Genomic DNA, 14,362 nt, shown 5'->3' with positions numbered 1-14,362 from the left:
GTCGTATATACAGGAGCTAAACTGCTTTCCATCCTTTTAATCCAAAATCAAATGCTCACTTAGATTAAGAAGATAGCAGCTGGGGCCTTTCCGTGTGGACTTTGCATGTTCTCACGCCCGTGAGAAGGACAGGTTGGTTAGAAATAGGATGGATTAAAAAAATCTTTTTTGTTTTTTGAGAAGTGCCACATTTTGTGTAATTTATATTACAGAATGAAAAAAACCAGAAGAAGTCAGAACTGAAACAAACAGTAGTTTCAAGGATTTTTATTCTTTACCGTAGAAACACTGTACATAAATTACTTTCTCTGAGACTAATATTGATGTACGGATAAGTGGAATTTATCAACCTTTGAAAAAGAAAAAGATAAACCCATTAAACATTGTCAACTCTTAATTGTCTCTGAAAAAAAAAAGATTGGTAGCATATGACGTTAACTCTCTCAGACGTTAACTCTTTCCTTAAAAATGATCTCAGTTGCCTTCCAACCCTTGTAAACACACATACACACAACGAAAACTCCTCTAGAAGAGCAGAGAGACCCACAATCAATGAGAAAACATCGATTTTTGAGCTATTACTGTCACTCATTAATGTCACTGGTGGCGATGCAGTCCCTTTAAGGAGAAACGAGCAAAAACAAAGAGAGAAGCAACAGTCCAGTTACTACTCACAGCAAACCCCCAAAGCCCCGCCCACCCCAAAGCCATGACAACATGTTTCTATTGCAAGCAATACTACTACCTTCGACCATAAGAAGCACAGGGTCTATGCGTTATGAGGCTAAGTCACATTTTGCAGAAGTGGGGGGCCTGCCAGGCTGTCGGGGGCCGGCGCTCGGCCCACAGGTCCACAAAGAGCACATCCACCAAGGCCGGAACCGCTGGCCGGTCCGGCTCCATCACACACACTCCCACCCACACACACACACACACACACGCACGCACACACACACACCACTGTTGTATGAGTTCATAGACCTTATAAAAGCAGGAGGGAGATGAGGAACTGGCCGAATACATGATCTCTTTCAGTTAGGAAAGGAACAAAAGAAGAAGTGGCGTTTGGTTTGGTCTGGCCAGGTCCGGTCCGGTCCGGTCCGGTCCGGTCCGGTCCGGTGGTGGAGGTGGGGTGGTGGTGGAGGTGGTCGTAGTGTTGGTGGTGGCGTAGTAATAGCAGTTATAGTGGTATAGGTAATAGTATGTAAACACTTCTCTGTTCATATTTTTAGTATCCCCTTTTTGTCAGAAGCAAATGCAAGTTTATTTATAAAAACAAAACAAAAACCAAAAGAACTCAAACAGAAAATCAGTCTCATTCTTTTTTTGACCTTCATACAAACGGTAGTCTTTTTTTGTGCCTGTTTCTCTTTGAGAGAGTCCACAACAGTACCACAACTGTCCCCTCAATGGCTTCAGCCACGGAGACGGATCCTATAGACACGGCGAGTCCCTGTGGACCCTCAGAGATCCCACGCCTGCGACGCCCGTCGGCACGGCACCGCCAGCACGGCACGGCGCCGCCGACAGGATTAAATGCTTGTGGGCCCGTCCAGCTGGCGATGGCTGTTGGAAATGCTCGGTTTTGGCGAGTTGAGGTGAGTCTCTACATCCCACTTTTGGACAGCTAGCTAGCACACAAAGGTAGCAGTCAGGTTAAGCCCCGCCTACCAGAGAAAGGGGGAGGGTCATGCGTGCAGGCTGTTCGAAGGCAGACGACAAGGTGAGAGAGAGAGAGAGAGAGAAAGAGAGAGAGAGAGAGAGAGAGAGAGAAAGAATTAAAGAAAGGAAGAAAGAAAGAGAGAAAGGCATTGGCCAAAAGAGCCTTTCTTCAGGCTCTTGACGACCTTCACAACTGCAGCTTCGCCGTGTTTCGGGACAGTTGTGTCCAGTTGATTGTTACGTCATCGATTAGTCTATAAATCCTTTTTTAACAACCTCGTTCAGACAGATTAGCACACACAGGGTTTGCTGAGTGGACGGTTGTTCGGTACTGTGACATCCTTGTTGTGTTAAACTTCTGTAGCGGTTAGTCTCTGAGTCTGGAGGGTGCGCTGGTCCGGCCGATGCCCTGTTACCTCCTGCCGATCTCGCTCTGGCGCAGGAACTGGATGTTGTTGGCGCTGTCGGCCAGCTCGGGGTACTGCTCTATGGACAGGACGTAGTAGCCGTCGTAGCCCAGCACCTTGCCGCTGCTGAGCAGCTGGCGCTTCTCGCCCTCCGTCCACAGCCGCACGCCCTCCTCGCCGTCCCGCACGCGCTGCTGCTCGCGCGCCCAGGCGCTGGACAGCGCCCTCTGCCGGGCGTGCTCCAGGATGCGCGCCTTCTCCTCGTCCAGCGTGGTGCCGTAGCGCACGTGCAGGGCCAGGGCGCCGTACTGCAGCTCCACGTCGGCGAAGCGCCGCGTCCTGCCGTTCATCACCGTGGTGGACTGCGACACGGTGACGTTGACGCCGTTCTCCAGCGACTTCCGGCCCGAGGTGAGCCGCAGCGCGCTCAGGTCGTTCTCCGGCAGGCTGGTCTTGATGAAGTAGTGCGTGTCGCGTCCCTCCACCGTGAAGTGCAGGTCTTCCAGGTAGAAGGCGTTGTTCAGGACTGCCGCCACCTTGATGCAGTCCTCGTTGGCGATGTTGAGCGCGTTGGTGACCACGCGGCCCTGGATCACCGCCAGCATCACGCCCTTCCCGATCAGAGACCTGACGGTGGCGAACCACAGCCAGGGCTTGGTGTGGTCCGTGTGCCGGCGGCTCAGCTGGATCTCTGGCATCCGCTCGAAGGACAGGAAGGCCCGGGACTGACGGGTGACTTCCTGCTGGACACCTGAGATGGACTGAGACAGAGAGGACGCAGGTTAGTTCCACAGCAGAGCTAAGACTACGAGAAGCGAGAGAAGAGGATCAGCTTCAACACGGCGGCCTGCTGCTTGAACGTCTGTATCGAGGACACAGGTTCAGGTTCCTCAAGTTTTCTTTTGAACTTTCCAACGAGAAGTTTCAACAACCCGAAACCTGAAGAACAAAGTGTGTGAGTTCAGAGCAGACCAGATAATCTTTTGGATTTGCGGCGAGGCCTCGGAGTTTGGAGCGTTCCACCTCACCTCTCCTCCGGAGCCGGCCGCTTCGCTCGGACACCTCGTCTGAACCGAGCCTCCGCCGCCCGGCCCGGCCTGGGACGCTTCATCTGATCTATGTTTTGTGAGGACGGGGTCTGAGCCCTCGTACGTCTCACTAAAGTCTGTCTCTCTGTCTGGACGTGTCCTGCTGACCACTCAGCCTGTCCTGCCGGGACGCAGCGTCAGTGTCTCACTGACTGACGCTCCCTCCTCTCTCCAGGAACTGGAACTTCATGCTTTATTCCTCCTCTGCTTTCAAACTTCAGTTTTTCTTTGCGCTACAGACGGGAGACGGTTGGGTTTTCTGAATTTTACTCAAATTCCAACTTGAGAGCAAACGAAAGGTGACTGTTTTCCTGACGTCCCCGGCTGCGACCAACCCTCCACCGCTCCACTTCCAGGTTCGAGTTTGATGAAATCTGGACCAGCAGACTAAGATCCACCGGCTGTTGTGGTTTTCTTTTCTGTGGAGTCGACAGTGTGCCAGCTGTGGTTTGGTGCCTCCGTCATTCAAACTGCACCCAGACGCACAAACTTCATGGATTACCGGGAGACTTTATGGGAACAGAGGAAGGTTTCTCCTCTTTTGAAGAGAGACGAGGCCTGCAGAGTGAAGGCAGTGGCCCTGGTGGCGGGTTTAAAGGAAAAGCTTTCTTCCCCTCACTGATCCTGCAGGGATCCCACTCAGCTCACTGCTTCCACCCCGAACCTCAACCCAGAGTCTCTCCCTCACCTCAAATTCTCACCGACGTTTAGACGACTCATCTTTGACAAACTTCAGTTTTGTATTTTCTGCCTTGACTGAAGTACGAAGGAGTTTCTGACTGAATCTGAACCAAATGAACTTTTACAGGCGGAATGAGAGCCATGAAGGTGGACGGGCCATCGGACTCCTCTGAGCGCCACTGGAGTCCTGGATCAGGCAGATCTCAAGTTAAAACGAGGTGACTGTGACTCTTTAATGAGCCGCCCGCTAGCCGGAGAGCCTCATTTAAAAGTATGGAGATAATAATGTGAACAGAAGCGACGTGTAAAGCTTCAGTGGGAGCCGCTCCGACTCGCTCACCTTGTTTCACTTTATACATTTTGTTGCTGTTGCTATTAATGTTGTTTTTCTGGATGATATTTGTGGGTTTATATTATTGCTGTGCTATAAATCCATACTGCAATCCGGCTCCGCTTCCCAGGGGGCAGCAGGAGAAGATTGTCTGTCTGATTGAATCTGGCACAATGTTTGTGAATTAAAGCACAAAAAGATAAATGCAAGGCGACACTTTCTCCCGGCTGCATTTTGTACCCGAAGAAACCCTAAATTCAAGCCTCTTACTGCAGTTTTTAAAAGAGGAACCCTGACCACGTCCACACAGCGGCTGTAATCTGCTTTAATTCTGCTGCCTCAGCTTCAGCTCCCGAGTCGTTTGAAGAAGACATGAGGGAAACCCCGGCGTTGATGGAGATCTGAACTGTGTGCGTGAGAAGAAATGTATTTGAAAGTCATGAACCAGAGGAGGTGACGGCCACCTCTCTGCTGCTTCCTGGTTTGTGTGTTCAGGCTGGTTTAGTGTGTTCCACTATGTTCTGCTGCGTTCCGCTGTGTGTGAGCCGTGCAGATGAGGGTCCAGTGAAGGCGGCGCCGGGCGGCGGAGGCTTTGATTGGTTTCGCTGGATGACTCTTTATTGTCTTCGCTCCTCATTTCCTTTCTCATTATTCCCACATCATTTCCTTCTACATTTCCTCTTTCCCCTCCATTTCCCCCTTTCGCCGTCTCTCTGCGGATGCGTGATGATTCCACCTTTTCATTTGCTTGTTTTCTTACTTTCAGCTGCTTCATTTTCACTTTAGGTTTGATTGAGATTCTTTATTTTCCTCCTCATTTCTCCCCTCTTCTTAACATTTGCACGCCTCACTTTTCTGTACTTTATACTTTCTCATAATATTTACTGATTAGCAAAAGTTAAAAAAAAAACCCTGCTTATTTTTCTCCCTAATGGCTTTATTTGCACTTTACAAACTAAAGGACGGATTTATAATTCTGGAGGTCTGTTATTATGTTTCTGAATGAGCGGCTGCAGATTCCAGTTTACATTTTCACATTAATCCAGTTGATTGTATTTCCTCCAAACTGTGATTCTTAAAGCGAGAAATCTCATCTAACGTTGAATATTCTTCCACGTGGTGTTAATGCTGCAGTGCAGTTCCAGACAGTGGTTTCCAGAAGTCTTCCTGGCCTCGTGCGGTGGTTCCTAATCCAGTGTGTGAGTGTGAGCGACGGGCGATCACTGATAAGATGAGAGACGTACGGGCAGATCGTCCCACAGCTGGCTCTTCTTCATCTCCAGGGACGCCTGCGTCAGGTCGAACTTGGGGATGGGGAACCCGGGGATGGCGTTGTGAAGGTGGAATCCAAACGTGACCAACCAGATGTTCACATCTGCACACACACAGAAACACAGTTTCAACAGGCTGTTTCAACGGATTGCAAATAAAAGACACAAACAAGATGAGCATCATAAACGCCTGTTTGCATGGCTTCTGTTATGTGTTCCATAATAAAGCAGACGAAGCTCCGCTGTTCCCTGAATAAACATTAAGTAGCTCACTGCACTGCAGCTCACAGCTGTAAAAACTCATGCTGCACTTTATTATTTGTAATAATATCTGTGATAATCTTTCACCTGATTAAAGGAAAACCGGCGGCGGGTTTTCTCTGGTTCACTTTAGAGAAGTGACGTTCATGAAAGGGTCGGTCGTTTGAACGGTCCTTTTGAGAGAACCATGAGAACCGGTGTTCAAACTGTGTCTGAGTCCGACTGTCAGTCTGCCTCCGCCTGAATCGCTGACCACATCCCAGAGTCTCAGTTTTCCGCAGTCACCTGAACGCAGCAGCTACCCAGCAGGGGAGGAGCGTCGGAGATGGAGCCGGTGTTTCGGACTAACTGGTTCCCCTCTCAACTGGTGAACAGGTTTCTGCCACATGACCTGTTTCTGCTGGAAGTTAAAAACCTGTTGGACCTTTCATGAGTCTGAGTTCAACATGGACTGTGACGAGTGGCAGCAGCAGGACGTCAGTCACCAGTTAGCAAGGAAACCAGTGAACTGGAAACACCAGCGTCACCGTTTTGTCGGACCCCGGCGGTAACGAGGTAAACGCGTCTCCGTCATTCCCTCCTCATCTTGACACCACGCTGCGTTCTCCTAAAAGAGCCTTAAATCCTTCCAGTCCACCACAGAGCCGAAGGACTGGGCTTTGAGCTCAGACCTCCAGCCGGATGAGAGTCGAACTGAGCATCTGCTCCCTCTTGAGGCTCATCCTGGTACTGCAGAGTCGTCCTTACCTGTCACGTATTCCTTGACCTGATGAATCTTGCTGATGGGGTTGTTGCCCCGGAACATGTAGAGGTTGAAGGGCTGGGGGTCTTTTCCCACCCTGGTCCAGGTGCTGATGTCGGGAGTGGTCCACCTTCCAAAAACACACACACACACGGTCAGAGCTAGCCGCTAGCTGCACGCCGTACACGCTCTCACCTGTCAGCTCAGACTGGAAATGAGGGAGAAAGTCAGCGGCTGCTCACCTCCCGGCGGGGATGTCATAATCTCTGTCTCCGAAATGCAGCAGGCGAGTCAGAGGATCGTACAAGCCCCCGTGGAAACCAATTACCAGCACGAAGTCTGGGTTGGAGTCAAAGTAAACCTCGCCGTACGCCGTGTACTGGACCTGCAAACACAGATTTATGATCCGACACGGAGTCACAAGGCAGTTTCAGTAATATGAGAGCCGCCGGAGCCCGGGAGAGACACACACCTGTTTGAGCAGCAGCCCGTTGTTGCTGAAGACGGCCAGCGGAGTGCCGGTGTTATCGCAGGCAATATAGAACTCCTCCCCGCTGCTGATCTCCATCGCAAACACGTGGCCCTGCGCGACAGTAAACATCGACGTTACACACGTCCTGAAGCCCTTCCTCATAACCTCCTGTAGAGGAAGCAGCGATCCCCGGGGCCGCCAGGAGCGGCGAGGAGCAGCGAGGAGCGGCGTCGAGGTGACTCGCGCTGCTGCTGCAGATTAATCACTAGAAAAGAGCTTCAGAAGAGCAGGGAGCCAAATGTGTGGCCTGTGGGCCGGAGTCTGGCCTCCAGAGGCTCCGGTGTGACACTGCACTGCTCTCGGTCTTCTCTAGTGTTGATGTTTAGAGTGTACTGTTCTCCGTGTTCTCCATCGCTAATGTTTAGAGTGTATTGTTTGTTCTCTGCAGAACCACCTCGCAGCATGAAACCTCCATGGATTTCAGTGTTTCTGCTGTTTCCATGGAAACAGGCGTGTGAACGTGATGCTTTTCTGAAGCAAAAAGGAAAAAAAACGGTGTGTTTTCACTTGAAAACGTTGTGGAAACGAGGCCTTAGAACCAACGTCAGCACAAAGTCAGGTCATTTGTTGGATTCTTGGTTCTTACAAAGCATCTTGAAGAATATCATGACGGCGAATTTGCACTTCATTTCCAGAAGAATTTTCAGATTTTGTCAGATGTTTGTTGAACAGAGTGGATGTCCTGCTTCCACTGAACGGGCTGAACGCCTGGCACGGTGGACGCCGCAGCGCCATACCTGCAGGTCGTAGTAGAAGGAGGTGATCTCAGAGCTGGAGTGGTTGTAGACATGGGTGATCCTGGTGGGGTAGTTCAGGTCTGCGTAGAAGAACTGCAGGTGCTGGCCCAGACTGTTCCTGGATGCCACTCGACGACCCAGGCCGTCGTAGCGGTACTGGATGGTCCAGCTGGCCGCTTTACTGTAAACACGGACCAACAGACCTGGACCAAAGAGGACAAGAAAGAGGAATGAAGGACAGAGAATGGCTCTGGAGCAGGAGGTGGAGCTGCTGCTGAGAATGCTCTGGAGGGAGGGAGGAGTGAACGCTTGCCTTTGGAGTTGTACTCGAAGATCTCGGCTCCTCGCTGCCTCAGGAAACCGTCTTCGTCCAGCCGGTACTGAACGTCTCCCAGGCGGGTGATCCGGTCCCGCAGGTCGTAGCGTAGCGGGGTCAGTCGTCCGCTGTTCCCCGGGTTCAGCAGGTGAAGGTTCCCATTCAGGTCATAGTTATATCTGAAGGACAAACACAGACTGAGCACTGGTCTTACTCTAAAATGGGTTTCTTTCAAAGACACTGTATGCTGTAGTCCCGGGTCGCTGTGGAGCAGTGTTTTAGTAGTTTCTGCTTCACTGATTCCTTTATGTTTAGATCCAGCACCTGCTGCTTCTTCTTCTACTGTTCAACTTAGAGCGAGCTGGCTGAGCTACCCCTGTGGCAGCCTGTGGTATTACAGGACAGACTCGGGGACACTGCGCAGCTCCAGCCTACCTCCACATCATCTTCTCGTTGAGGGAGACGGTCTGCAGCTGGCCGTCCACGTCGTACTCGTAGCCGTACTTGGTGGTGTTGGCGAACGGCCCGATCTTGATCTCCCTCTTGGTGACTCGGCCCATGTTGTCGTACTGAATGGTGATCCAGTACATGAGGGAGCGGAAGATCTCGTACTGGATCTCCTTGATCCGGCCGTGCTGGTCGAAGTGTTTGGTGTAGGTCATCACCGCCGTGGAGATGATCTGAGGGAGGGACCAGAGAAACAACCAGGGTCAAACAGTCACCTCCCGCTGGACAGACACACTGGGGGGTACATTTCCTGAAGATCATGGATTTCAGAAGTTCGCTGTGGAGAACTGGACCTGTTTGGCTTTTTTAATGTTATTCAGCAGTTTTTACTGTGTTGTTATCTCAGGTATTTTAGAAATCAGCTCATTTAACTGACAGGAACAATCTGTAACTGTGTTTTTATACCATGAGAGCTGATTCACCACAGAACAGCAGCTGATGCTCCAGAAGGGTTGAAAACCAGAGTACTGGAACTTCTCCGAGCCAAAAGACTCCAGGAGGACTTTCACTACGCACATGGAACTGAGACGAGCTGGAGCTGAGAGACGTGACCCTGACAGTTTACCACAGATAATCCCAGGAAGAACTGCTGTTTTTCAGTAAATCTTTTGATCATAGATCATTTGAGACTTGTCTCAAACCAATCTAAAACCGCCGCCCACCTCATGAACTGCCTCACAGCACCTCGCCTGCTGACTGCTGTCAGCTCAGTCATGACTGGAACCAAGTCCTGCTTTCAGGATTACTTTTACTCACAGGATAAACTACTTTCAACATAATACTTTTCATACTAAGATTTACTGAAAGACATTTAAAGAGAGAACATTCCTGCTCGGAGTGAACATGTATTTATGTCCATGTTTCCAGTTGAAGTGGCTCCAGTCTCCTTTCAGAGGAGCTGACTCAGGCCGCTCTCACCTGGTTGATGTCGTAGTAGATGACTCCAAACTTCCCAAACTGCTCCACCTTCCCAGAAATGTCGTCGAACTGGTAGAGGTCGATGGGCAGCGGCGTCTCGTTGATGACAGCCTGCATGCTGGTGACCCTGAAGCTGTTGTCGTAGGTGTAGTCGAAGCGGGCGTTCACCATGCCGTCCTCGCTGAAGCGGAATATCTGGCGGTCCACCAGCGGGCCGATCTGCCGGTACCGGATGGAGCAGATGAAGCCCTCACTCTGCAGGTTGACCGTCTTCAGCACGCCGGCGGTCTCGTCGTACGTGAAGCTGACCCGCGTGGAGTCGTACAGGATCTCTGCCAGCTTGTTCTGGAAAACAACACGGCCGCGTGTTTACAGAGGGGGACGCTGGGAGGAGGTGGGATCATCCACAGATCTGCTAATGACTGCTGCCGACACTCCAGCGCTCGAGAGCCTCTTGGTTCCTGCTGCAGCTGCCGCCGCCGCCACCGCCGATGCACATCACGCCTCAGCGCCACCCTGGAGTCCACCTGACTCTCAGGCTTCACGCCTCTCCAGATGGGGCCTGCACTGATCTCTTCCCACGTTGGCTTTCAGTCACAACAAAAACACACTCCAAAGAAAAAAATGAAACTTCAGTCCAGTCGTCTTTTCATGTGAGGATTCTGCTCAGGAAGCGGTGGAAAAATAAATATTTGAGGTTCAAATTCAGATCCAGAACCTGCTCTTAAGGGTGTGACATGAATCTCAGAGAGGGGAGAAGGGAAGCACATCAGGCTGCATGTGTTTAATCTAATGGGCTGCAGGAAGTATGGCTGGAGGGGCAGAAACTAACATGAGAGAGAAGAAATGAATACCTGTCTGCGGTATTTGTACAGGATCCGGCGGCCGGTGCCCAGATGTGCCACTCTGAGGAGCTGAGAGAGAGAGGGAGAGAGAGGGAGAGAGAGAGGAGGCAGGAGTTCATGGAACAGCTGATCACACTAATGGATTACCCATCACCCCTGAGCAGCAGTCATTACACAAGAGATTCAACATGGCCGCCCAGCGTGTGACGGCCCGTCACAGCTGGACCCGCCGAGGACGAGGCGCTCGCTCACCTGTCCGTCCTCAGAGTAGTCCACGCTGACGGAGGCGTTGCTCTCCGGAGGGGTGTAGATGTTCCGGTAGTAGCCGATGGACCTGATGGTCTGCATGGTGTGTCGAGCCACGCTGGGCATGGTGACGGCCGACAGGCGGTCCCCCGAGTCGTAGTCGAAGATGTACTGGTGCTGGCTGTGCAGCAGCAAGACCATGGACTGAGGGGGGACACGAGACCGTCAGAAACCAAGACCATGGACTGATCAAGAACACAACACACGGAGTCACAAATCAGACAGACACTGGAGGACAAAATAAGATTTTGCCGCTTTTGAATAACAGAAACTGTTGGTCTTGATTTCACTGTAAAGCTGTTAGTAAGCAAAGCGGTCGTAACTCAACTGGAGACACACGGCTAACGTGTTAGCATTAGCATCAAACTATGAGAGTGAATTAACAAACGCATTGTGAGTTCAGAGTGTTGACAAGCTCTTTCCCATAGCCGCCATACAGTAAGGAACCACAGCAGTCTGGATTCCAAACAATGCCTTATGAATTAAAGGTGGACGTTACTCTGATGCTCTAGACTCTCTGACCGGAGATGTGCAGATAAAACGCCATCAGAGGTCAGACGTGTCAGTGGTGCACAGAGAAAACAAAAGCGGTGTGCACGTGGTGAAGATGTAATGGCAGGAAGACACGACCCACACCGGGGAGTAATGAATCAATCCAGCACAGCTGGCCGTGAATCTTTTAATCAGCGTTTATTAGACGAAGATGAAGACATTTTAGCACCATCTGGTGGGGCTGTGACCCGCCGGCCCCCTTCACAGCACATTTTAACAGCACGCCTTGCATCTTAAGTCCCGTCATTTCCATCCAGTGATCAGGAGACAAGGCAGACACGCCACCAGCTGATCGTCGTGGCTTCAGCTGAGGCAGGATCTGCCTGAGAGCTGCTGCCGCCACTTTAGCCTTTAGCTGAGCTACTTTAGCACGGCCGTCAGCACCTCAGAGCGGCGTCCTCTCATCTGTTTCACTGTGTCGGGGATGGAAAGGAACTTTCTGAGGTGCACCAAGAAACGTTAACAAGCCAATCACAGTCCTACTAAAAGTGCTTTAATCTGCAGTTTACTCTGGTCTGCTGGAGCAGTCACACTGTCCTGCAGCCGTTAGCATGGCCGCTAACTTCACACACAGTAAACACTTGGCTGACATCGAAACACCTCGAGTAAAACAGACTTCCTGTCTCGGTCTGGCTGATATAAGGCTGAACGTCAGTGCTCAGAGCGCGAGCGGGCTGCAGGCCGCCATGTTCGCTCCTGGCTGGAGGCCAGGGAGGTGAGGGAGGCGCCCCACACATCGGCGCCTTCACACAGCGAGCCGAACACGGTGAAAAGCCAAACAACACCTGCACAACGGTGAGCTGTGCTGCGTCCTGGAGCAGAGGCGCAGTTGTCAGTCCCCCGGAGGCGGGGACACTCTGAGCCGGACCCGGAGTGCGGCCCAGCAGGCTGCCTTGATGTGAAGAAGAGAGGCAGCGGCGTCTCCGGGGTGTGTGCTCCTCCTCGCCTCAGGCACCCGCTGAAGATGTGACCTTGACCTCCGGCTGAACTCGTCCCCGGTGTTTGATTCCATCAATCCGCTGCTCTGGCTCAAGGGAAACTTATGGAGCGCATAATTTCCACACACTTTAAACCGCGGTCCGTTTCATCGCCGAGGTTTAAAGTCCTTTCAGATCTTTTCCCCTCTGACTCTCACGCGCTCGTACTTCCACTTCCAGCGGCTCCCGCGTTTGGGGGCTAGCATTAGCATGACGCCGCCTCCGCCGTGCTGGCGGCGAATTACCGCACGCTGCCCGGGACGCTGTGTGTGATTCACTCCGCGTGTTGACAGCGTGTCTCCAGACGAGGCTCGCAGGGGATCGTCAGCGGGGACGGCGAGCGACAGATGGAGGAGGTGAATGAAAAACAGGCGCGGGAGAAGGTGAAGACGAGCTGCTATTTTTACTCTCCCCATGTCTCTCGCCTCCATTGTTATATTTAGGGTCTGTTTCTGGAAATCAAAGCAGAGCCGCTGCTCGAGCGACTGGCTCGGTGGAGTTTCACACACCTCCTCACGTCACCAACACTTTCCAGAGACACAGTTCCGAGCGCCCTCAGATCACTACTGGTGACGCAAAGTAATTAAAGTTTCCCCATCTTCACGTTCTCTCCTAAAACAGCTGTAATGACGCCATCCTGAGGCGCTCCTGGTCCCGGCGCCTCCCATAATTATAAAGACAATGTAGGCTAATGAGAAATGAGCGATCTAATCACACATGAGGCGCCAGCTCCACTTAAAACAAACAAGCAAACATCTGAATGGTTTGGGCCGAGAAAGCAGGCACTGTTCAGGACCGCATCTGAAACTCAAGGCGGCGTTTCAACAGGAAGAGAAACGAGGCCTGAGAGACGTTAGCATCCAGACGGACCGGAGAGGACAACCTGTCGTTTAGTGCAGCTAATGTTGAAAAACGAGGAAGTTCCCAGCTGACTGTCAGCGTGAAATTAAAAATGAGCACGTTTTAGAGGCCGGAGTTCCAGACGGAACATTCCTTAAGATGTTTTCACTTTGAGTCAATAGATGGAGAAAGAGAAATCACTGCTGTGTGAATATCATGAAAACGTTTAACGCTTTGAATATTTGACGGTTGCAGAAAGTGTCCTCGGTCTCCGGTTCTGCAGGTTCCCTCCTGTTCCAGGCAGTTTTCCTTTCACTGTCTCCTCTGCTTGTTCAGGTGGAATTGTTGGGAAAGTGCCTTCAGATTCTGTTGTTATTGTTGAAATATGAATAAAAACCAAGTGAATCTTTTGTGGAAAAGGCTTCACTTCAGTCCAGAGAGGAGCGTCTGCTTTGAAGATCCTGCTTCAAACATTCGCATTTTACAGGAAAACTGTTCAGAAATAAATTTTCTCTCACGCACAATTTAAAATTTCTACATTTATTGTTTGCTCTATGGTTTTGAAACAGATCAGCCAGTGTTCATCTGAAGCAAAAGCGTCAGCCTCACTTCAGTTGACGGAGCCATGTTTCAGGTGACATGTGGACGAGGCCAGAGACAGCTGGACTGCTGTTTTAAATCAAAGGGTTATGCTGTGAATGACTCCACACAAACACAGCACATTCAACAGAACGAAGAATTAACAGTCCCAGCTGCAGAACACTTTCTCCCAGATAAACCCAGAGCAGGTAAACCTTTCCTAACCGGCTCTTTGGTTCAGGTCCTCTTTCATTTCCACCTCCTCCAGTGATTTGACGTATTTCTCTGTTTTGAGGAGCCTGGAGACTCGTCCTGCTGTTTGTGCTGGTCTCATGTCCCTCACTGTCCACGGCTTCCTTCACAGTCGTTCCCTGTCCGTCATCCTCTAACGAAGCCGTCCCTCCGTCCCTGGAGTCTTGTTTCCTAGGCTGTCCCTCTCTCTCAAACGGCCCTGTCCGTCCCGTCCACACAGTCCAGCGTCTGTCTCCTGCCTTCGTCTTCCCGGCTAACAAACAGGAAGCGTGTGATTTATCTCTCCTGTCTCGTCCTGCTCGCGCTGGTTATTCTGTGTTTTAATGCCCGTGCTGCCGTCCTACAGGGAGTCCTCTCTCACGTCCCCCTGAAGAGACAGCCGGTTTGCTTTCTCTGCTCCTCTTTTTCCCTTCAGCTTTTCTTTGTATGCATGATTCCTTCAGATCAGGCTTTTCAAAGTGTTTCCCCCACAGAGACCGAAGCCCCTCCCCCAGCCTCCCCGTACCCCACCATGCTTTGAGTGTTGGACGAGCCGATGTTTCCTCATCATGGAGCATC

The 14,362-nt window shown here is 51.3% G+C and overlaps 1 protein-coding gene across 1 annotated transcript in view; it reads right to left on the bottom strand.

The window, feature by feature from the left end:
- Window positions 1-1,329: 1,329 nt before the first annotated feature.
- tenm3 (teneurin transmembrane protein 3) overlaps window positions 1,330-14,362 on the bottom strand; it is a 212,090-nt gene continuing 199,057 nt past the window's right edge. Inside the window, exons 43-53 of the mRNA XM_030092889.1 lie at window positions 10,551-10,748; window positions 10,308-10,367; window positions 9,454-9,798; window positions 8,464-8,708; window positions 8,026-8,207; window positions 7,713-7,915; window positions 6,916-7,026; window positions 6,686-6,828; window positions 6,449-6,573; window positions 5,414-5,544; window positions 1,330-2,830 (exon numbers count right to left, since the gene is read on the bottom strand). Coding sequence (XP_029948749.1) covers window positions 2,075-2,830; window positions 5,414-5,544; window positions 6,449-6,573; window positions 6,686-6,828; window positions 6,916-7,026; window positions 7,713-7,915; window positions 8,026-8,207; window positions 8,464-8,708; window positions 9,454-9,798; window positions 10,308-10,367; window positions 10,551-10,748 — 2,499 coding nt within the window. The 3' untranslated portion in view covers window positions 1,330-2,074. The remainder of the gene's footprint in view (window positions 2,831-5,413; window positions 5,545-6,448; window positions 6,574-6,685; window positions 6,829-6,915; window positions 7,027-7,712; window positions 7,916-8,025; window positions 8,208-8,463; window positions 8,709-9,453; window positions 9,799-10,307; window positions 10,368-10,550; window positions 10,749-14,362) is intronic.

Source organism: Salarias fasciatus, chromosome 6 (assembly GCF_902148845.1).
Source record: "Salarias fasciatus chromosome 6, fSalaFa1.1, whole genome shotgun sequence".
Classification (NCBI taxonomy): Eukaryota; Metazoa; Chordata; class Actinopteri; order Blenniiformes; family Blenniidae; genus Salarias; species Salarias fasciatus.
Note: the sequence above shows the minus strand (reverse complement) of the source record. Positions and strands in the feature narration are given on the sequence as shown.